This window comes from Panthera uncia, chromosome E1 (genome assembly GCF_023721935.1).
Source record: "Panthera uncia isolate 11264 chromosome E1, Puncia_PCG_1.0, whole genome shotgun sequence".
NCBI lineage: Eukaryota > Metazoa > Chordata > Mammalia > Carnivora > Felidae > Panthera > Panthera uncia.
In genome coordinates this window covers 33,259,731-33,284,778 of record NC_064814.1, presented here as the reverse complement: position 1 = coordinate 33,284,778, position 25,048 = coordinate 33,259,731, and the positions used below count along the sequence as shown (strand labels likewise).

The 25,048-nt window shown below is 34.3% G+C and overlaps 1 protein-coding gene across 1 annotated transcript in view; it reads right to left on the bottom strand.

The window, feature by feature from the left end:
* The window catches only part of BRIP1 (BRCA1 interacting helicase 1), a 202,466-nt gene that overhangs the window by 142,905 nt on the left and 34,513 nt on the right, over positions 1-25,048 (bottom strand). Inside the window, 3 exon segments of the mRNA XM_049636532.1 lie at positions 2,929-3,128; positions 6,055-6,276; positions 10,977-11,267. Of these exon segments, the coding sequence (XP_049492489.1) occupies positions 2,929-3,128; positions 6,055-6,276; positions 10,977-11,267 (713 nt within the window).

The window sequence follows — 25,048 nt, the reverse complement described above, 5'->3', positions numbered from 1 at the left end:
GAATTCTGCAGACAGCAACACAGCAGAGATCAATGAGGAAAGACCAGGGAGTGAGAAAATAGAATTAGCAACTATAGGTAACTCAACAAATCATGCTGTGAAATAAAAATGACAAACTGCTACATGGCAAAAATACCATAAGGAAAGACACAAGCACATGGCAAAATAGGGGAAAAAATATTGCAACTCTTATCACAGGCAAAGGGTTAATTTGCAAAGACCTTGTACAAATCAATAAGAATCATAACAAGAACAAAAAGAGGACACAGAGGTCAATAGACAGCTGACAGGAAAGGAAATATAAATGGCCTATTAAGGCGCGCCTGGGTGGCTCAGTCGGTTGTGTCTGACTTCGGCTCAGGTCATGATCTCACAGTTTGTGGGTTCAAACCCTGAATCAGGCTCTGTGCTGACAGCTTGGAACCTGAAGCCTGCTTCAGGTTCTGTGTTTCCCTCTCTCTGCCCCTCCTCTGCTCATACTCTCTCTCAATCTCCCAGAAATAAATAAACACTGAAAAACATTTTTTTTAGTAAACAAATAAATGGCCTTTTAAAATGCTTAATCTCGGGGCAGCTGGGTGGCTCAGTTAAGCATCTGACTCTTGATTTTAGCTCAGGTCATGACCTCATGGTTTGTGAGACTGAGCTCCAAGTCTGACTCTGCTTACTGCACAGAGCCTGCTTGGGATTCTCTGTCTCCTCTTTCTGCCCTTCCCCTGTTCAAATTTTCTCTCTCAAAATAAATAAATAAACATAAAAAAATAAAATGCTTAATCTCAATCCTATTCAGAGAAATATAAGTAAAAACTACAGTGGGATACCAGTTTTCACCCATCTGACTAGAAAAAAACTTTCATGCTCTCATATATTGCTCATAGGAGTATAAATTGGTCTTCTACCCATTCCCCTATTGTGTAAGTTTTAGAAATATCTATCAAAATTACATGTAGATCTATGCTCTGACCCAATAATCCCACTTCTAAGAATTTTCCTATATCTTCCCAAACATGTGACATATGTTCAAAGTTATTCATTACAGTAATGTAACAGCATAGGATTATAAACCTCAGTACCTATTAATTAGAGGCTAGTTAAAGAAATTAGTGGACATCCATGCAATGGCATTTTAGGCAACGATTTTTTTAAAACTGAGAAAGCTTTCTAAGTCTTGATATGGGAAGATCTCCAAAATATATTGTTAAGCAAAAAAAGGCAAGATATAGGAAGACAAAGGTATAAAGTACAGTGCCAAGAGTTAACAATTCTATACTATATACTTAAATATTTGCTAAGAGGGTAGATCTTACATTAAGTGTTCATATCATAAAAAAATAAGAGGGCAAAGGAAACTTTCAGAGGCGATATATTTATGGCAAAATTGTGGTGACAGTTTCATGGATGAATACTTATCTGAAAACTCATCACGTGTATACATTAAATATTTACAGCTTTGTGTACCCCAATAAAAGGGCTTAAAAATAACATATTTTTATGCTTAAAATGGAGAAGACAAAAAATGGAAGTATAGTATGCTATCATTTGGGTAAAAAGGAGAGAAAGGGGAAAGTATATTGCTTCATATATGCACTGAATTGCTCATAAATATGGACTGAACGACAGATAAACTTGTTCAGGAGGAGAGAAACTAAGCAGATAGAGAACAGGGTGGGAAGGAGTTTTTACAACATAAATTTGTATACCTTTTATGTTCAAACATGAGACTGTACAACATTCAAAAAAATTTTAAACACTTTTTTAAAGTTTATTTATTTTGAGAGGGAGAAAGCATGCATGCAAGCAGGCACCCCAACATTCAAAAAATTTTTGAAGTATACTGTGAGGGAAAAGAAAAGTGCTGCAGGGGGAGCCTGGGTGGCTCAGTCAGCTAAGCATCCGACTCTTCATTTTGACTCAGGTCATGATCTCATGGTTTGTGGCACTGATCCCCAAGTAGGGTTCCATGCAGTCACAGAGTCTGCTTGGGACTGTCTCTCTCCTCTCTCTGCCCCCTCCCTGGCTCACATGTGTGCTCTCGCTCTCTCTCTCTCTCTCTCTCTCTCTCCAAATAAATAAATAAACTTATAAAAGGAAAGAAAGAAAGAAAGAAAGAAAGAAAGAAAGAAAGAAAGAAACAAAGAAACAAGAAAAGAAAAATGTGGCAGTAAATGGAATGGGACATAGTATCAAGGTCTAAGATAAAGAGATTCTAGATCAACAACCTAATATCTAATAAAAAGGAATTTATCTAACATAAATTTTAATAAAATTATTACCAAATCTATTATTTTAGAGTATTGAAATTTTGGTTAATTAAAACTCATCCAATCAGAATCTTACTCAAACTGGAAGATAAAGCAATAAATTAAAGCCATAATACAAAATTTTAAAATATGTTGGACACCTGGGTGGCTCAGTAGGTTAAGCATATGACTGTAGCTCAGGTCATGATCTCGTGGTCTGTGAATTTAAGCCCCACGTTGGGCTCTGTGCTGACAGCTCAGAGCCTGGAGGCTGCTTTGGATTCTGTGTCTCCCTCTCTCTGCCCCACCACCCCCACCACTCATGCTCTGTCTCTCTCTGTCTCAAAAATAAACATTAAAAAAAATTAAAAATTTAAAATATGTTAATTAAAACCATGTTTAGTTTATTGTCAGCTCAATGTCTTTTATACATCAAATATGGGGCTATTAAATTATTCTGTTAAATTAGAAATAATATTCTCAATGATCAATTTAAAAATCAATTGGTTTATCATATTCTTTTCAACAAGACAAAAGTTCGGACTGGCCTATTTCTAAAAGTTTAACTGGCGAGGAACAACCCATTTCCCAAGTAGCCTGGTCAAAGTTAGTAATTATAAAATACTATGGCATAATGAAACATGTTGTTAATACATAGGCAGTATAAATGACAGACAAATGTTCTTACTTAATTAGGCTATAGCACACAGCTCGTAGGGGTTCATGATCTTTTTTCCTTATATTATTGTTGACCATGGTATCTAATTCATCTCGAGCAAACCAAAGTTGAACTTCTGTTACACTGTAACTTGCTGACTCCCGAGCACAGTCCTCAATGTTATGAGCTTCATCTAAAATGACAATCTGTTCTTTCAGATTGATATCCATCTATAAGACAAAAGAATTTTCCTGTAAAACATTCAGCAAAATGGATTTAACAGCAGTACGCAAGATATTTCATTTAAAACTTTGCATGACAGACCAATAACAAGGGTAATTATATAAGCAACTGATTCTAGGTCTTAAAACATTTGAAACACTAAGGCTAACAAGTATCAACTCAACATTACCGGTTCCCATTTTTCACTATCAAAATATGTGTTATGTGAGCCTGGATTAAAGTACAGCTGGCCACACAAAGGGGTATAAAAATCTCACTATGAATTGGTGCAGCCGCTCTGGAAAGCAGTGTGGAGGTTCCTCAGAAAATTAAAAATAGACCTACCCTATGACCCAGCAATAGCACTGCTAGGAATTTACCCAAGGGATACAGGAGTACTGATGCATAGGGGCACTTGTACCCCAATGTTTATAGCAGCACTCTCAACAATAGCCAAATTATGGAAAGAGCCTAAATGTCCATCAACTGATGAATGGATAAAGAAATTGTGGTTTATATACACAATGGAATACTACGTGGCAATGAGAAAGAATGAAATATGGCCTTTTGTAGCAACGTGGATGGAACTGGAGAGTGTGATGCTAAGTGAAATTAGCCGTACAGAGAAAGACAGATACCATATGGTTTCACTCTTATGTGGATCCTGAGAAACTTAACAGAAACCCATGGGGGAGGGGAAGGGAAAAAAAAAAAAAAAAAAGAGGTTAGGGTGGGAGAGAGCCAAAGCATAAGAGACTGTTAAAAACTGAGAAGAAACTGAGGGTTGATGGGGGGTGGGAGGGAGGGGAGGGTGGGTGATGGGTAGTGAGGAGGGCACCTTTTGGGATGAGCACTGGGTGTTGTATGGAAACCAATTTGACAATAAATTTCATATATTGGAAAAAAAAAAAATCTCACTATGAGGGAATCTCCAACATAATGTTAAAAGCAGAGTAAAAAAAATTTTTTTTAAACTAAAATACAAGATTCAAAAGACTCTCAAAATGTTAATATAATATAGCATGTATCTATTTCATTTTAGACTTTCTTACAACCCTTCATTTTGAGAATTGTTCTTCCCCAATTCTGATGTGATGTTGATAGAACTATTAATCTGTTAATCAAGGGATATCACCACTCTCACAACATAGAATTCAGGCTTATCAATTAAATAAAATATTCCATCCCTCTGTGGTCACAGGTTTAAGAATGGAGATGGGGAGGGCGCCTAGGTGGCTCAGCCGGTTAAGCACTGGACTTCGGCTCAGGTCATTATCTTGCAGTTCATGAGTTTGAGCCCCGTGTTAGGCTCTGTCCTGACAGCTCATGGCCTGGAGCCTGCTTCAGATTCTGTGTCTTCCTCTCTCTCTGTCCCTCCCCCACTCACACTCTGTCTCTCTTTCAAAAATAAACATTAAAAAAAAAAAATAAAAAAAAAAAAAAAAAAAAAAAGAATGGAGGTGGGATTCAAGGTAGGCCAACCAGAGAAATCTAGGGTGATGAATAGGAGATGATGTTCTTTTTTTCCAGGTTAGGTGGCTGCTTGTGGTTACCTTTGTTTCCACTAGAAAGAACCTGCCTGAGAATAAAGCCATCGCAATAAAGTCAGCCAAGTATTTTTTTCTTAAGTTCTGGTGAAGCTGGATTTGTATCACTTGCAACTGAAAGAGTCCTGGCTAATAGAAAGAAATGTACAAAGCAATTACCAGTGAGTTAGTCTGAAGAAAAAATATACAGAGGGTTGACGATGACTGAAAAAGAACCATGGAAGAGTAGGAAATATACTGGGGTTTAAAAAAGGAATAGAATTTGGATTTGTATAGATAAAAGGAGTAGGGCATTTCAATATAGGCATCATCAAAAGCAGAGATATAGGAAAGAATAAGGTGTCCTCAGGGGGGTATGAGGTAATTTTTGTAGGGTTCAAGTTTGTAGCAGAGATGTCTGAAAGATGTCTGAAAAGGCAGATTCAAGCCAGACTATTGAACATTTTGAGAGTAAGCTTAAGAAATATGGACTTTATCCCATGAGCCAAGAGTGCAATAGATTTTCAAGCCAAAGAACGATGTAATAAAAGTAATATTAGAAAGACTGACATGCCATTGATATGTACAGTGGCTCAGAGGAAAGGGTCTAGATAAGAGGCAACCAAATAAGAGGTAGGACAGTAGAGATAGTAAACATAATGCCTATTAATTTTAAGCTTAAATAGGAAGTTAGTAAGTAGTCAGATCTAAAGAGAAGAATAATAATTGAATATACTAAGTTATTCACTTTTTGTCTTATACTGTAACAACTGGATGTTTCTAAGAAGAACCATGCAAATAAACACAAATGCTATATCCAAATTTCATTTATCAAAAGCTCACAAAGCATAATTTGCATGTTATACATATTCCACCCACACAAATTCTTCAAACTATAGATTCTTCAGATGAATGTTTTAAAATAATTCTGATTATTCATAAATGGAAGGAGTGATAGTTATCAATGGGCCTCAAATGGGGATAACTCTGCTCCTACCCGCCCTCCCCCACCCGTATACTTGGCAACATCAGGAGACATTTTTGATTGTGACAGCTCTAAGGATGCTACTGGTGTCTAGAGGATAAAACCAGAGATGCTGCTAAGCATCCTACAGTGTGCAAGAGAAACCACCACAACAAAGAATCATCAAGCCCAAAATGTCAATACTATCAAGGTTGAAAACCTGTGCTATAATCCCATTTCAAAATATTTACTACTCTGGACATTAAAATGACAAGTTCTAAAATTCAGTTTTTAATACACCTCAGAATGTTTTCAGTACTCTATTTATATATGTACATAAATATAAAGCAAAAAATAAAAAGTGAAACATCTAAAAGCTTTCATATTGATCACTTATATTCCAGTAAGTGGGAGAAAAGTTTGAATTTTCATATAGCTACTCACACTTTCCCTTATTTGTGCATCTAGAAGATAGTTGTAGGGACAAAATACTATGTGAGCATCTTCTATTAGTTCCCGTGCTGTGTAATACGGACATGCCTTTAGTTTTTTTCCCAAGCTGACAAGTTCTTCTATATCCCAGGCTTTGCACATCCCTTCCAGAGTCTGTAATGTGTGTTGATCACTAATTTTATGTATGCCATGATAAAAATAGCAGGATTTGCCCTAAAAACAAATACGCATAACTGAAATATGAATCAACATTGCAACAAAGGAATAAAGCAAGTTTATCTCAGAATTTTCAGAACATCATTAAAGCCACATACAGGAGAAATGATACCATACCCACAATCACAACCATTTCAAAGAAAAAATAGTAGTTGGGGCACCTGGGTGGCTCAGTCTTGATTTCAGTTCAGGTCATGATCTCAGTTTGTGAGACTGAGCCCTGCATCAGGCTTTGCACTATTAGCTTGGGATTCTCTCTCTCCTTCTCTCTCTGCCCCTCCCTCATTTGTACTCTCTCTCTCAAAATAAATACATTTAAAAAAACATTTAAAAAACCATAAAAACATAAAAAAAAATAAAGTAAATTAAAAAAAACAACTGTAATGGTCGACTCAGAGCTCCAGATCAGTATAGCTCTAGATACTCCAAATTAACCTGAAAAAAGAAAAAAATTTAAATTATGTTTGTTGTACCATTGTTCTGATTAAACTGATATTGGAGAGCCTAGGAGACTCAGTCAGTTAAGCGTCCAACTTCAGCTCAGGTCATAATCTCGCAGTTCATGAGTTTGAGCCCCGCATCAGGCTGTGTGCTGACAGCTCAGTGCCTAGAGACTGCTTTGAATTCTTTGTCTCCCTCTCTCTCTGCCCCTTCCCTACTCAGAGTCTGTTTCTCTTTCTCAAAAATAAATAAACATTAAAAAAAAAAATAAAGAGATTTTAGGCAAAAATATTTCTTGAAGGATATACAAGAACAATGGTATCACTGGTTGCTTTCAAAGACGACAGCTAAGTGACTTGGAGACAGGAGCGAGAGACATTTTTCTCTATAGATACTTTTATAGTTTTCAGTTAAGCCATGAGAGAGTATTACTTAATCAAATATATGTAAGGAAAAAAGGAGAAAGGGAAGGAGGGATGTCTTAGGGGAAAAAAAATAAAGAGTGTTCACTACAAAATATTTGGAAAATACAAACAGTACCAAAAAACTCACTAAATTATCTATAAATCTACCATACAAAGAATGTACCAGTAACATTTGATATGTTTCATTTCATAATTCTTATATTCGTATGTACATATGAATACAACTCTACAATGTGATCTAATATTTAAACGATGAGAACAAAGCAAATTTTCCCCAGGCATCAAGGATTATTAACAATTTAGCCACAAAAAATAAAGCCACAATAAATTTTTTATAAAACCAGAATCATTTTTTTTCTCTCCATCTGACTAAAAATCCTATCAGAAATATTTTCTCACATCACTAAGTAGTTTTTCATTGTTGCCCACATATGTACATTGAATTAATAGTTATAAACCAGTTTCATTATTGCTGGGCATTTAGACTGTTACCAATTTTTACATTATAAATAATGCTTCAACGAGAATTTCAATTTAATGCACATTTCTCAACATTTTCTTAGTATACAATTTTAGATATGGCATTATAAGACCAAACAGTACAAAGTAGTTTTAAGTTTCATAAAAACTATACCACCAAATTATCCTCCAAAAAGCATATAGCATTTTACATTACCCTTTCCCCATAACTTTATCAACACTAATATTATCTTTTCTATCTTTACCTATTTTAAAGGTAAAAAATAGAATCTTCTTGCTTTGACTTTTTTTATATATTCCAGCAAGGTTTAACACTGCTATTATACTATATGAACATGCTAACAAGTTTCAACAGTAACTTGCATTTCTTCTTTCATGTACTATCTGCTAATGTCCTTTGCTAATCTATTATTAGAAGTAAAAAATTTTATTAATAAATGCTAATCAAAAAATAAGAGAAAATAAGTCCTAGCAACAGTGTGTCATATCCTATTAAAAGATGTATAAAATTAGAAGTATAAATATACATTAGAAGTATAAACTTCTATTAAAAGCACACAATTTATCAATGACTACCAAAATTTAAAATTTCACCATTCATGTGAATATGTATATAATGCAATGTTTAATGTCTATCAAGAAGGGACATGTTAAATAACTTATGGTAAATTCATGTAAAAGATATAGCCCTTAAGAAATGTGTTAAATTTGTCCATGTGCCAATGTACTTGAGCTTTTAAAAGAGTATATACACATATAACAAATGCATATTTTAAGTGTTTTGGAAGAATATACATAAAACTTTACAGTAATTTCCTTGAAAGGTTAAGAAAATGGGAAGAGTAAAAAAAAAGAGATTTTTCTCTTTTTATGTTACACCTTTCTGTAATTTTGAGTCTTCTAACCACAAATATATTATTACTGTTTTTCAATTTTCATTTGGGACTAAGTGGTAGAAGAATGGGCTGTTTTTATTTTCACTAATTCTATGTACCAATAAAAAAATTAAATGATTGTGAAATCCAATATTTATCATCTCAGTTTGCTGTCCTTAACAAGTGAAAGGGAATTATATATATACAATTGTTATATATATACACATAGTACATTCTTATCTACAAACTATCCAAAAGCCAAATCTACGTTTTCAAAACATATTTACTCATTACATTCACAAAAATACCTAGAAATTACTAGAGATGGAGTAAAACATAAAAGGTTCATAACCTATAAAATAATGTCGCCAATTCCAGGACAAGGCATGATCAGCCGAGGGACTACTAGTTCTACAGCTTTGTATTCGGTCATGTAAAAAGAACCTCCAAGGTACTAACAATAAAAATCAAGAGGAAAGGGTTCACCTAACGTTTATTTAGTTCATTCTTTCACTTCCTCTGTCCCATCTCTACTACTCTTTTTTACTCCTCATGCTGTGTCAACTTCCTCATTTCATAAGCCACCTTTTGTTTTCTTTCTAGTATAATCAAAATAACAACGGCTAGGAGTTAGAAAAGTTGTCTTTCTTGCTAACTCGCTGTCAGACATTGGACAAACCTCAGGGCCAATTTTTCTCATGTGATGAGGCATCAAAAGCGTAAATGAGACAGGAGCCTATTAAAGATTCCTCAGACCCAAAGGCTGCTATTTCTAAGGTTCCTCTAAAATCCTGATTGTGGGATCCAGAGACAGATGGAGACATGCCAAATATCTTTCATACTGACTTTGATACAGATTGAGTTTAAAAATACATTCGCCATTTCTTCATTCCAAGTATCTTCTGTACTATGCTAAAAGCTTGTATTTGTACCAAATGATCACCAAGATGCCTTCAGAGTATGTGATTATTAACTGTTAAATCTCATTTTCACAAAAAACCATATTTTCCATATCGAGAATAATTTTTTACAATTATTTCTGGGGCTAATTAAGATGATTTTTTTGTTAATTGAAACAAAAATTAACTTTTAGCAGGTAAGTGCATTGCTTTTCCAGTACAGGAGCACTTCTGCAAAAGAAACCGAACAAAAACACATGTGCCTTTGGATCAAGCCAAAAAATCGGAAAGTTTACACTTCAAGGGCACTTAGAATGACACTCCTGTGCAGGCTGATAGCAAAACCAGAATGGTTCATCCATTTTAGCAGTGTAACACAACCCTGAGGGGAGTCTGTCAATTGAAGTGTTATCACACTTTAAACTCTTTTTCACTCAAACTGTCAGTTATCTATTTATCATTTCACTTTGGTGATTCAGCCATAGTAAACATAGACACCTATCGTGACTTTGTAATTGGCATAATTACGATACCAAATTACCTTCATGACTTGAGAACAAGAAAAAGAATGTTCATGTATGCCTATGAGCTAAGCATTCTGAGGAAGAATAAGGTCAAGACAAATAACCATAAGCACTGAAAAAGAAATGCATAATACAAAATAATTTATTCAAATTACATGGTAGAAGGTGATCTATCAATTAAATAAAACTCCAGGGCTACCTATGGCTCACAGCTTTTTGTGTAGAAGCAACTCTGACAAAATATTAGCAAAAGAGAATAACTTTCAAAACATATTAAATTATTATAGGTAATTTCATAGACTATCAATTTACAGTTCACCAATAATCTGAGTATATTCCAGACTTGTAATTTCAGTTTCAGAGTAAACAAGTTATTAAACTGTACACAGACTAACAAATACCGCCAAAAAACTATTAAAAAATCGTATGTTTTTACTAAGAAAGACTTCTCAATTTCCACCTTGCCCAAATTCATATTATTCAAGATTTCCCTGGAAAACTTCAAAACCATTAATGACGTATCTTTAAAGTTAATAATTTAATAACTTTTTTTTGAAACAGAAGTTTGTACTAATCAGAATTGTAAGATAGGATAATCATTATATTTCTCATTCAATTAAAAAGTATTTTAAAAATTTACTCAAGGGAGAGCCTAAATAAACTATCTTCTTTTGAAGTTTTAAAATACTGCACATAAAATATATTAATTAAATCTAATTAAATTCAATCACTTAAATACTTTCATCTCCTCCTATGACATCATCCATGTTTGAATATTTTTGGTGGCAGGATTTCAAAGAAGAAGACACCTAACTAAAATATCCCCAAGCTTTAGAACGAAAATCTATGATTTTAAACTCAAAGAAAAAAAATTTTAAAGAAAAATTTTTAAAAACAATTTTACCATAAGAAATCTATCAGTACTAGCAAGTAATTTGATTTTCATAGGTTAGATTATCACTGGAAATACACATATAAAACATAAGATGAACACATAAAAAACTGAATCTTTTCAGCCTTGTTTTTCCTCTGAAACAAAATAACTTTACTCACATTTTTTCCATCCAGCAACTCCATGCACTTTTCATTTCTGTTGAAGTTGCCCACTACTTCTGGATGGACACAAGTATGATCCCTGCTGGAAAGAATAGTCATTGGGACCCCTGAGTATGCTGTTCTCCGGAGCTCTCTAGTAATCTGAGCAATCTGCTTGTGTGTGCGCGTCCCAAAATATATTTTGGGTATCTTGGATTTCCCCCCATGATCCTTCTTAGTGGTATTTGAGTAACCTTGACTGTTTCCTTGTTTAGTAGAACAACAACACCTGGAACAGTGACCAGGGGGCTGTAACAAAGAAAAGAAAAGACAACTCATGTCTGGTATACCACAAAAAATGTTATTAAACCTCTCACACAATCAGAAGCTATAAGTAATAAATCACAACTGTCAAATAAAGAGAGTATCAAGATGTTACATCATCTAAAACTTACCATTAAAGAAAAAACTAAAAACTCCATTTCAAATCGGTTCTGTTGCACTCTTAGAAGTTATAAATGATGTTTCCATATTTACATGGCTTTCTAACATATCACTCCAACTGTTGAATTCCAAATGTTTTAAATAGATTTTAATTCTCCTCTTTCACAAATTGTAAAAAATAAGACAAAATGGAGAACAATTTTCATTTTTGCTTAGACTTCAAGTGAACACGCAATATTAGTTTAGAGTTGATAGTGCTATTTTTGTTTACAGAGTAGCCCATTCAAATATCCTGTAATATACCAATATTTTAAAAAGCATTTTAAATATAGCTTACAAAAAAATAGAAATATCAAGTTGAATCTAAAACATCACTAAAAACAAGAAAACTATTCTCTAGCAAAGGGATAAAAATGAATGTAAATTATTAATACTTAATAATGAAGTATATTGCACGGAACAGTCTTTCTGAAATTAAATTACCTGTCATGGAATGCAAATCCATCAGTAAAATTATACAGGATAGCTTTTTCTGGACAACTTTACTCATAATTTAGTTCCATAATTAAAATAGATATATGTCTCCTTAAGCATACCATTTGGAACATCAAGAATATAGTCCATTATTTACCTGACTTTTCTCTTCTGTTTTCAAATTCTCAAAAATAAAATAAAAAGTTCAATGCTGTATTTCAGAACCATGGGTTCTTAATAACTACTCCCTTTTCAACCTTAATTACTACACAAATGAGACAGAATGCAGCCTCATTTAAGAGAAATACTGTGAGGTGGTTAGTTTTATATTAGTGGTCACTGATGGGAAAAAAACTAGCACAGTAGCTTAAGAAAATGTGTGCTGTAGAGTTTTAGTTTAGTAGAACAAATACACCATTTAACTGAATTTTTTTTTTTTAATTATAATCAGTAAGAGTAGCCTTCATAAACAAATACTAAGTCATAGCATGTTACACCACAATACTGGGGATCAAGCTGTCTTTTAGCCTCAACTCAGTGGAAAAGCAAGTTCAAATTACTCCCAGTCTCGCTCAACCTTGTCCACCATTAAATATTACAATACATGATAGAATGGATGTAAATGTGACCCTTCTGGAGCTGTCACTCACAGGGATAAAAGGTTCACTGATGTGCCAAATAAACAGTCAGTCAAAGCAGATAAAGTTACAGCCATGCTGGAATTGTTACATTCCCCTCTCAGGTTGCCAGTAGCAGCAGATTTCATTACAGAGTGCTGCCACATTAAATAGCCAGTTCCAAATATCCTGCCTTCTATATTGAATAATTACTTATTCACTGAAAGGATAAAAAGAAGAGTTATGAATGGGGCTCTTGTCAACAGTGAGGCAGGAAACAGCTGACATGTGGTTTATGTTACATATGTTGCAATATATAACAATTTATGGTCACAGAAAATGGAATGCAAATTATATCATGATATTTCTGACTGAATTCTTTTTTGGCCTTTGCAATGATCACGTTAATTAACCTAGTTAATGAATTGAGATAACTTGAGGTAGCAGAAGTAGTTTACTCTTCTGTACCTCCACTCTTTTCATTCAATTATAGTATTTCTCTTACCGTATGATATAGTAAATTAAATACTGAATATTAAGTTGAATATTGGAATGCTAGGGTCTAATGCATTGTTATATACTATATGGATATATTATATCCAAGCATAAAAGTAATCCAATAAAGTGTTGTTTTCTCAAAGCTTAGAAGACCTCCTTTTTGATGAAACGCTTTCAAAATCAATTTCACTTAAAGCTTTATCACCTACTCCTTTTAATTCCACTGTTTTCTAACCAAAAAGTCCAAACAATATTGAAATAAACAAAATAAGTCAACCCCCTATGCCAAATTATCTAACACATAACTTGTAAACCTTCATACATATACATCTACCACACAATTTTTTTCAAGCAAAAAGAAATGCTATTATACAGTTTAGTAACTTGCTGTTTTATATTAAAACTCTTTACTTTTTAAAATTTGGCACTAATAAATTAAAATAAAGGATCTCCCTATCTTAAAATGTTATGATAGTAGCTATAACTAACAAAAGCTAAAGATCAAGAACTAGTTTTAGAAAACTTTTGCCAGTAGAGCAGCTTTATTTAGGTACCTTAAATCTGGTTCTCACCCCATAACTGAGAAAATTAGAAACTATGGCTAATTTTATGGCTAATTTACTTCAGACCAGTGTAAAACTTAATAAAACATGTTTTTGTTTATTAAGTTTTACACTGGTCTGAAGTAAATATATCATCTATGAATTTGAGGCTGACTCTCCTTAAGAATATGATTTTTCCGTGGGTGGTTATGCAAGTATTGGAGAAAATAGAAATTAAGAAAGAAAATTCATTGTTTTTCCTTTGCAATATTAAAGAGGAATTATTTCTTCAGAAGTGATCTTCTATTGAAGCTTCCATTCAAAGGATTTGATACAATCAATCCTATTTCAGATGGAAAAAATTTAATGTGGCAAAAGAAAAAAGGCATTTATTTAGCTACAAAAGAGAATTATTTGTACCAAAATCACCAACTTTCAATTCTGTAAGAAAACTAGAGAAAGAATACTAAAAACAGCAATGTCAGGAAGTCATAATATCCTCAAATCCAATTAATAGGCTAACACTTTATGGCCTCTTTCTGAAACACTTTGATCTAGCCGTCTTGAAATAATAAATGGATAAATTAAATTTTGTACCTTTCATTAAATATTTCTCCCACTAACAAGCTATCAGCTTTATCTTTCATAGGGATATTTTTCTTTTGCTTCTGACCTTTGAATTTACAGAAACCGCATTAGTAAACTGGAGAATAAATAAAAAAATGTTCACTCTCACCCAACATATCTGAATATCAAGAAAGATAAAACATACAGGTTCCCCAAAACCTATAATCTCTAAGACCTGAAAGTGGCGACACTGAGTGGCAGAACCAACCTCTTTAAGAGATGGCTGCTTTTCCTATAACTAGAAACTGTCTAGAGTCCTTTTACTTCAACAAAAGGCAAGAAAACCCAAGCCAAATAACACCAAAATTCTATCATTTAAAGAGAAACAAAAAACAAAACAAACAAAAACTATTAGGGGCCCCTAATAGTTCAGTAAGTGGAACATGCAACTCTTGATCTCAGGGTCATGAGTTCAAGCCCCATGTTGGGTGTGGAGCCTATATATATACATTAATATGTATATTCATAAACAGAAACATAAGAGACATACGTTGGTGTGACAATTGTATTATTTCCATATGCAGGAGGTCAACTGTTTAAAAATACATTTCAGGGGCACCTGGCCAGCTCAGTCAGTAAAGCATGTGACTCTTGATCTCAGGATTGTGAGTTCGAGCCCCACACTGGGTCCATGGAGATAACGTGAAGATAAAATCTAATACATACATACATACATACATACATACATACATAAATTACATTTCAAATCTACAAGAGTCAAAACTCTTCTTGGGGCACCTGGGTGGCTGAGTTGGTTAAGCATCAGACTTCGGCTCAGGTCTTGACCTCGCAGTTCATGGGTTAGAGCCCCACGTCAGGCTCTGTGCTAACAGCTCAGAGCCTGGAGCCTGCTTCAGATTCTGTGTCTCCCTCTCTTTCTGCCCCTCTCCCACTCACACTCTGTCTCCCTCTCTCAAAAAGGAATAAGCATTAAAAAAAAAATTTTAAATCTGTTCTTAGAAGGTCAGCAACCAAGGATTTTAGGAAATCCTCTTCATGTCTACAAGTTCTATTCTCTCTCTTGTCATACTATATATATATAGAAACATATATCTAAATTTTTGAAAGGATAAAGAAAGATTATAAGATTTGATTTTAAAGACAGGCCAACTTCTGAGTCCTTGACACTATTCTTTTCACAAAGTTATAATTAGAAGGTCAAGTAGATTAAGGGGCGCCTGGGTGGCTCGGTCGGTTGAGTGTTCAACTCTTGATTTCAGCTCAGGACATGATCCCAGGATCATGAGATTGAGCCCCTCATCAGGCTCCATGCTGAATGTGGAGTTTGACTGAGATTCTCTCCCTCCCACCCCTCTTCCTCCCCCTCTGTCCTTCTCCAACGCTTTCACTCTCTAAAAAAAAAAAAAAAAAAAGTTCAAGTAGATTAAGGTATGATACAAAGTCTAAGGTTTCATAATTTTCTGCAACTTTTCTACACAACAACAAAAAAGTTACTATGCCTAAACAGCTGAAAAACAAAAATGAGCATGGTGACTAAATACATTTAAAAATGGAAAATAATAAAAGAATAGCTAGAAACTATTACATTGCCAGAGAAGTTATTTTGCTAATTCATAAATCAGAGGACCTTCTAAAAGGAGGCTATGAATTGAATTCTGAACACAGACATAAAAGGATATATTTAATGTGAAAAATAAGTGTATAAAAAAAGTGGAGAGCAAAAGAGACCCAAAAGAAGTTTATTTGTAGGAAATAAAGGGAAAACTAGGCCCATGAAATAGAAACATACTTTTCTGAAACTTTCCACATGTGCATGTTTTGTCTTTCAACCACACTGCAAATTCCTTAAGGAAAGAAACTATTTCTTATATTTCTTTATATAACTCATTCACTGAACATGGTGTTTTGCATAACTGTAACTGAAATTTTTTTTAATTGATGTATTTTGACTAATGTCCCTAAGCCAAATACTGTACATGTACTGCATTTTATTTGTCTGATAGATGCATAATTGATGTCCTAGTTTGAAGTTCTCCACATATCAAAAAGTTACTTCAAAATAAAAAGGTTAGCTTTAAAATAAAAAGTACAGGGAAACTTGTTATTTTCAAAGCCAAAAAGAAAAATCATCTTGTTATGCTAATATTCGAGCCACTTTTAGTTGTGAGTGACAAACATCCTGATATACTCATTATTAATAATAACTATCATTTATGAAGGCTGTCCCTGTGCTAAACACTTTACATGTACTATTTCATTTATTCATCCATCCATACATTCATTCAAGAAACATCAGAATTCTTGATATATCGAACCAACTAGAAGACAATGACAAGGGTCACCTCATCTCACTGACAAAGACTGCATACTCTTTAATTTTCAACAAAGCATAGTTTGCAGATTGTTTACCAATACCAGTTTGACTCATGAGTTACAGAACTGTTTAAAGTCAGTACTTTAAGTGCATTATTTTCTGAATGTAATTACAAAATATTCCTAAGAGTAAGCTATAAAATTTACTTCAAAAAACTATTTTAACTTATTATTAGCTGACATTTAAATCAAATATTTTCTAACAAGATTTACATTATGTTCCATAAGGGAAAAAAAAAATCAAAACTCTCAATTAAGAGATTCGTTAAAGCATACATCAACATAAGTTTTCTGTAAAGGGCCAGAATTGAAATATTTTATGTTTTGTGGGAAATAAGGTCTCTGGCCCTGTATAGGAATATATTTGTATGATCCCAATGTGGGAAAAGATTTCTTAAACAATATACCAAAAGCATAATGACTGAAAACACAATCTCTTACAATGCAAATTTCTATTTAAAACGGCACTCCCCTTTATAAGAAAAAAAAAATGGGAAAAAAAAGGCAGCACAAACTAAGATACTTGCACTGTATATAACCCAGGACCAGTATCCATAACATACAAAGAATTCCAACAAATTAATTTTAAAAGACAAATCCAATAGCTGGCCAAGAATAAGAAAATCACAAAAAAGCTGAAAGGCCAATAAACATCTGAAAAGATGTGTAATCTAATGCTCAACCTCATTATTAGTTAGGAAAATGCAAATTAAAATCATAATTCGATCCCATTTCACATCCATCAGATAGGGTGTTAGAAAGGATATGTATGGAACAATTCTCACAAACTGCTGACCCAAGTATAAAGCAGCACATCCACTTTGTAGAGCAAATTGGCAATCTAGTGAATCAAAGATACATAGACACTGTGACCGTGCATGACACCACTAAGTATACATACTACAGAAACTCTTGAACATTAAGACAGATACAGTAGGGATACTCTTTGCAGCACTGTTTTAATAGTGAGGAAAATAAGCTAAGTGTATCAACAGAAAAATGGATAAATTGTGAAGTTTTTTTCAATTAATGGAATACTATATATAATGAAAAAATTAAAAAAAAAACAATATTGAACAGACTGAGTATAACTTAAATAAAATTTAATTCTCCCCATAAAATTCCAAACAAAGTGATGATAGGAATATAAACTATAAAACTTTAGGTACAGAATTAAGAATCCCTACTGTGGTAGATCCTCTTTGGAGCTAAGGATTCTAGTGGACAATATACCTGAAAAATGCTAAAAAGAATTTCAAAAGAAACACAGCACAGCACATACAGTCTATTCTGGTTCGTCTTTAGCTGCTTATGAAAGCAGGATCATTTTCATCTTAACATCTCTTGATCAAAAATTTTTAACCTAATTTATTAGGAAATAGATTCTTAATTTAGGGTCCATGAACTGTTCCAGAAGAAAGGGTTTGAGATCACCCAGAAGCTACAGACACAATTTTGTGTGCATTTCCAGAAACTAAGTCCATAACTTTCATCAGGTGCTGAAGAAGACTCTGACTTATTGGGTGAGGGTTTTATTCAAGAATTTATGTCTGATTTTATAATGAAAATCAAATGGAAACAGCATTTTCTTTACAACCAACTTGCTCAGACCCATTTATTCTGTAAAGGAATAAACAAGTTGACAGTCCAAAGAAGACAATTTTATAAAGGTTTCTCTACTGCTTATAAATTCATTTATCTTTTACGTTTGTTAATTACCTGATATTAACATATAATTCTAAAACACCTAGTTCACTGTTTATTTCTAATTCTATTTTACAGATGAAAAAAATAACATCTAAGAGTTCCTCAAATTATCACAAAATACATGATAAATTTGTAGAGAAGTTGGAATCATAAATGTAAATGTCAAAACAAAGCTTTAACAGGATCATTTGCATCTACAATGTAACTTCGCAAAAAAGCAAAACATTGCCCTTTTTTATTTCAGAACGCCACGCACATAAAAAGCTAGTGGTAAAAAGCCAATGAATGTAGAATGTTACTAAGATCTTTGAGGCATAAAAAAGAGGGTTTATTTAAAAAAAAAAAAAAAAGAGGGTTTATTGTTAATCTTTATCAACCAATTGCTGTTGTCGAAGCCATCTAAACAGGTACTGAATGCCTGTTGTGCAAAATCTCACATAAGCACACACTCTAGTAAGATAGCAAAAGTGACATAACTATACCTTTTCAACTATTCTTTTTAAAAAATTCAAACAGTAGTACTCTACTGCCAGTTTCATGATTAAACTGCACAAAGCAGCTGTTTATCCACTCACAGCAACCAGCAGGTGAACCTGATTCAATATTTATCACAGGCTTTCACAGATCACTGCTAACCAAGCAAACGTTTTAATTAAGCTGGAACTTGCTTCAAAGAGCTCATTCAAGATGTCAATCAGCAGGTAAGGGATCAGATACAGTGTCAGGTGAGAGTGTGTAATACAAATCCACAACTTTCTTCATCCCATCGCTGTAAATTAGCCTGCTCTAAAGTTCAGACTCTGATTGTAACAGACTGCCAGTCTCCTGGAATGTGTAACTGAAGTCACTCAAATTCTATTGTGAAGGTTGTAAGCAATATGTTAAACTGCAATGGGCTAGCACATTAAGACAGATCCTTTTCACGGTTGTTTTTTGATACCATAAGTGTTTGTTACCCTACTCTCCACTTACTGTTTACTTTCTTGTCTGGTGTAAATGGGAATTCCTTAACACAGTTGCCCTAGTTTCTGAAAAGTTTATGTTTCAATAGAATTAATCAAGAAAGATCCAAAGTGGAATAACTTTTTACCTAAATTTATAGCTATTCTATACAAATCCTCAGTTTGAGAATAAACACATGATGAAAATGACCAAATTGCTAAAAAGCAAAAATTCTCTTGGTTTAAAAGCACTTTACACAGAAGTGCCCATGGCAACAGGTCTCAAAGTCACACTGGCGAACTTCATGAGACATACCTGGAGTATTTATAACAAAAAAAAGAAAAGAAAAAGAAGAATCAAAGAATGTAAGTGGAAAAGGGAAAGCTCTTCCTTAAAGACTGCCAGCTGGGGCACCTGGGTGGTTCGGTTGGTTAAGCATCTGCAGCTCAGGTCATGATCTCATGGTTTGTGGGTTCAAACCCGGCATCCAGCTCTGCACTGGCCATGTGGGGCCTGTTTGGGATTCTGTCTCTCCCTCTCTCTCTCTCCAAATAAAGAAATAAACTTAAAAAAATAAAAATAAAAAGAGAGGCACCTGGGTGGTTAAGCATCAGACTTTGACTCAGGTCATGATCTCATGGTTCATGAGTTCGAGCCCCGCGTCAGGCTCTGTGCTGACAGCTCAGAGCCTGGAGCCTGTTTTGGATTCTGTGTCTCCCTCTCTCTCTGCCTCTCCCCCACTCATGCTCTGTCTCTGTCTCTCTCTCTCTCTCAAAAATAAATAAACATTAATTAAGAACTTGGTGATTAAAAAAAAAAATGCCAGCTAAAAATTGTATGTAAACAGAATGATAGAATTTTAAAACTCACCATCATGCAACTCCCATGTACTAACTGAGTCCTGCAAGCTACCTAAATGGATGCTAAAATCAGTGAGAAAAAGTTGTTGGGGAACAAGATATTCACACAGCCTCCAAAAATGACCCCACAGATTACTTATCAATTACAAAAGAAAAAAATGTGCCTTCATAATGGAGACCAGGTAGTCACCAGTTTAACCAAATGGTCAAATTTATCATTAACAGTGTTCAAACTGGCATCAACATGCCTCTTGATGTGATATTAGAAATACACTTATGTGCTCTTCTTGAACAAAACTACATGATTATGTAATCCAAATAATCCAGACATGAATCAAGCAGAACCTAGAAATAAAGAAACTGTGTTAAAGAGATGTATTATTAGGTTGGTGAAAAGTAATCCAATTACACACTTACAAGTTTTTCAAACTTCCTTCAATGAACCTTTTAAAACGAGAAAACAAAGATATACTGTGACATTATCTTCCACACATAATTGACCAAATGCTACAAACAAAACCTACACAAAATAGAGATTTTTGCCTTTCATGAGCATTAGGAAATAGATAAGTTATTATCAATATACAAGCCTTTAAATTTAGCAGCACTACCCGACAGAACTTTATGCAATGATAAAATGCTCCGTATCTGCACTATTCAATACACTTGCCACTATCACATGTGGCTAGTGAGTACTTGAAATGTAATTAGTGCGACTAAAGAACTACACTTTAATTTTAATTAATTTAAGTAGTTACAGGTGGCTAGTAGCTACCATATCAGACAAGGTAGATTTAAAATACTGCCATAGGTGCTCGGAGCACCTGGGTGGCTCAGTCGGTTAAGCCTCTGACTTCAGCTCAGGTCATGATCTCGTGGTCCATGGGTTTGAGCCCCGTGTCAGGCTCCGTGCTGATTGCTCAGAGCCTGGAGCCTGCTTTGGATTCTGTGTCTCCCTTTCTCTCTGCACCTCTCTCACTTGCGTGCACGTGCTCACGCTCACGCTCTCTCTCTAAAATAAATAAACATTAAAAAAAATAAAATACTATCTATCACAGGTTCTAAGTTTAATCTGGAAAATGAACTAGTGAGAATAACAAAAAAATATTTGGAAAATAAGATGGGCAAGAATGGTATATATTTTTATATATGTAAGAATTTAGTGTACATGATATAAAGATGTTGTGCTAGGCACTTCTTTAGACAGGTGTCCAACCCTATACTTTTAAAAGAGTTTAAGGGCACCTGGGTGGCTCAGTTGGTTAAGCGGCCAACTTCGGCTCAGGTCATGATCTCACCATTTATGAGTTCAAACCCCACGTCAGACTCTGGGCTGACAACTCAGAGCCTGGAGCCTGCTTTGGATTCTGTGTCCTTCTCTCTTTCTCCTTCCCCCTTCCTCATTCTCTCTCTCTAAAATAAATAAATAAACATTAAAAAAAAAAAGTTTATTATAGTTCCTGCTAAAAAGGTGGATCTAATAACATACAACCATACCCAAACACACTCCCAGGCATAGCAAGACCAGTAAGACTCACTTACTCAGGAACTTTTATTTGGGGCATTTAGATTGAGTTGATTAACTACAAGGAGCAGACAAGAACATTTCATAATTCAAGGCTTTCATTCTGACATGTCATGGTAAGGACATAAGACAAACCAAAAAATAATAATAATGAGAGAACTCTGTAGAGAAAGGAAGAGAAGACACACTTAAGGCCTCAAAGAGAAGAAAAAAGCATCCTAAAACTTTTCAGTTCCAGTAAAAGCCAACTGTACTCCCTACTTGACCTTTCTTTGAGTAGGCTTCCACTTCTTCAAAAGCAAATCATTCCTGATAAAGTCCATGTTTGAAATTATCAAATAACAAGAGACTTTCCCTAGGCTGAAGAAGTCTGAGTCTTCAATATAATAAAACCTAGTAAATAGCTAATGTATATTAATGAAAATGTATCTCACCTAAATATCCAGCCATAGACTATAAACATAAATTATAGAACATTCAACAAAATGCAATATAGTCATTAAAAATCATGAAGAGGGGCGCCTGGGTGGCTCAGTCGGTTAAGCGTCCGACTTTGGCTCAGGTCACGATCTCACGCTCCGTGAGTTCGAGCCCCGCGTCGGGCTCTGGGCTGACTGCTCAGAGCCTGGAGCCTGTTTCAGATTCTGTGTCTCCCTCTCTCTCTGACCCTCCCCCGTTCATGCTTTGTCTCTCTCTGTCTCAAAAATAAATAAACGTTAAAAAAAAAAAATTAAAAAAAAAATTAAAAAAGTTAAAAAAAAAAATCATGAAGAATTGGGGCTCAGTAGGTTGGGTGTCTGACTTCAGCTCAGGTCATGATCTCATGGTTCGTGGGTTCGAGCCCTGCACTGGGCTCTGTGCTGACAGCTCAGAACCTGGAGCCTGCTTCGGATTCTGTCTCCTTCTCTCTGCCCCTCCCCCACTCACACTCTGTCTCTGTCTCTCAAAGATAAATAAATGTAAAAAAAAAAAAAATGATGAAGAATATAAAATGACATGAAAACATGATCCTGACTCATTATCATAAAGAGAAATAATTGGACATTATTTGCCTGCTGGGTGATGCAACAGTAAGCATATAGCACTTTGTGTTATTCCTAAAAAACAAAAACCAAGGACAAAATCAAACCTGAATCTAATTCACCCTCTAGATCTAATTATCATTACTAGAAATCTGGGGACAGAGCACTATCTTAAATAACACCACCAGGATAAATTCAAACAAATCCTGAATATAAGAAATCCTACAAGACAAATAATGCATTTTCAACAAATAAATGCCATGCATGTATCTTGTTTAGATTCTCATTTTTAGAAAGTCAACTCTAAAACATTTTTAAACAAACAAAAACTGTAAACAGACTGCATATTAGACAAAGAATTATTGTTAATTTTCTAAAGTGTAATAATACTATCTTTAAAATGTCACTGCTATGTCTTTAAAAGTCTGTGTCCATTAGGGGTGCCCGGTGGCTCAGTCGGTTAAGCGTCCGACTTCGGCTCAGGTCATGATCTCACAGTTTGTGGGTTTAAGCCCCGCGTCAGGCTCTGTGCTGACAGCTCAGAGGCTGGAGCCTGCTTCGGATTCTGTGTCTCCCTCTCTCTCTGCCCCTCCCCCTCTCATGCTCTGTCTCTCAATAATAAATGAACATTAAAAAAATTTTTTTAAATAAATAAAAGTCTATATCTGTTAAAAATATATGCTAATTTACGCATGGGTAAACGTATGTGAAATCTAATAGTTGTTTGAAAACCTTCCAGTCTCTCAATCCTATGTTGGGTGTAGAGATTACTTAAAAAAAACAAAACAAAAAAAATTAAAAAAAATAAAAGCTTCTTTTGGGGCACCTGGCTGACTCGGTGGGGCATGTGACTCTTGATCTCAGAGTTGTGAGTTTGAGCCCCAAACTGGGTGCAGAGATTACTTAAAAATAAAATCTTAAAAAAAAAAAAGTCAAGGGCACCTGGGTGGCTCAATCGGTTAAGCCTCTGACTCTTGATTTCGGCTCAGGTCACGATCTCACAGTTTGTGAGTTCAAGTCCCATGTCCAGCTCTGTGCTGATAGTGCAGAGCCTGCTTGGGATTCTCTCTCTCATCCTCTCTCTCTGCCCCTCCTCCATCACAGACACCCACAAACGTTCTCACTCTTTTTTTAAATAAAGTTAAAAAAAAAGTTCTAGGGGCGCCTGGGTGGCTCAGTCGGTTAAGCGTCTGACTTCAGTTCAGGTCATGATCTCGTGGTCTGTGAGTTCAAGCCCCACATAGGGCTCTGTGCTTACAGTTCAGAGCCTGGAGCCTGCTTCAGATTCTGTGTCTCCTTCTCTCTCTGCTACTCCCCTGCTCATGCTCTATCTCTCTGTCTCTCAAAAATAAAAAAACATTAAAAAAATTAAAAAAAAAAAGTTCTAATCCCTCACTCTTTCTTCTACTGATCCTTCCACAAAAGAAAAAAAAAAATAACAATGGGTAAATAAAACAAATAGGGGAGGTAAAATGGCAAAGTATTGATAATTTTTAAAGTGGAGTGATGGGCAAAAGGAGGTTCATTATGCTGTCCTTTCTGTCTGCTTTGTGTATGAAATTTCCTTAATAAAATATTTTTAATGGAAGGAGTGTTTAAAAATCCATTTTTATAAAACAAGTACAACATTGATCCTAAAGCAAATTTAGATCATCTTTCTTTAACTAAAAATATGAAGAGATCCATACCATCAATACATAAATAGTGAAACGATTTCTAAATGTAATAGCAAATAGGATTCTTGTACATGTGTACACACACACACACACACACACACAACCAAAAAGCCAAAAATGAAAGGATAATTCAGTGTTAAGGTCTAATAGTATCATTTAACATATTTTAAAAATGTGTAAAATCATATTCATATCCATAGTTTAATATTCATTCTTGATGAAAATGCTGAATAGGAATAAAATCATTCTTCTCAACCATGACAAAAAAATCATATTTAAAAATTATATTTAAAATTATAATTAAATCTATGATTTACATATAAATATAACTTGTATAATTTAACATATATATTTATACATTTATATAACTTATAGTAATCCAATAATTTATATTTTTATATATATATAATTTTCAAAAGCCACTTCACGTTTAATGAAGGAAACCATAGAAGTATTCCCATTAAAGTCTCAAAGAAGACAATGATGACCATACTTGGAATGTGCCAAGGAAAATCTCAGTTTATATCTGTTGTTTCAGGTTTATTACTAATAATGTACCCCACCACCTTTCATTCTCAAAAGTGTCCTATTCTGGGCAATAAATATATTCTTCTCTTACTATTATTACCCTTAACATTGGAAGTATTATATAAAATTGCAAAATAGGTAAAATGATCACTATGTACAGATGATTATATACTTGGAAAACCTGAGAAAATTTATTAGAACTATTCTAATAAAAGAATTCATTGACGTGGCTCAGTAAAAAACAACAAAAAAAAACACACAGTAAATGGAGTTCAGTAAAAAAAAAGAAAGTGA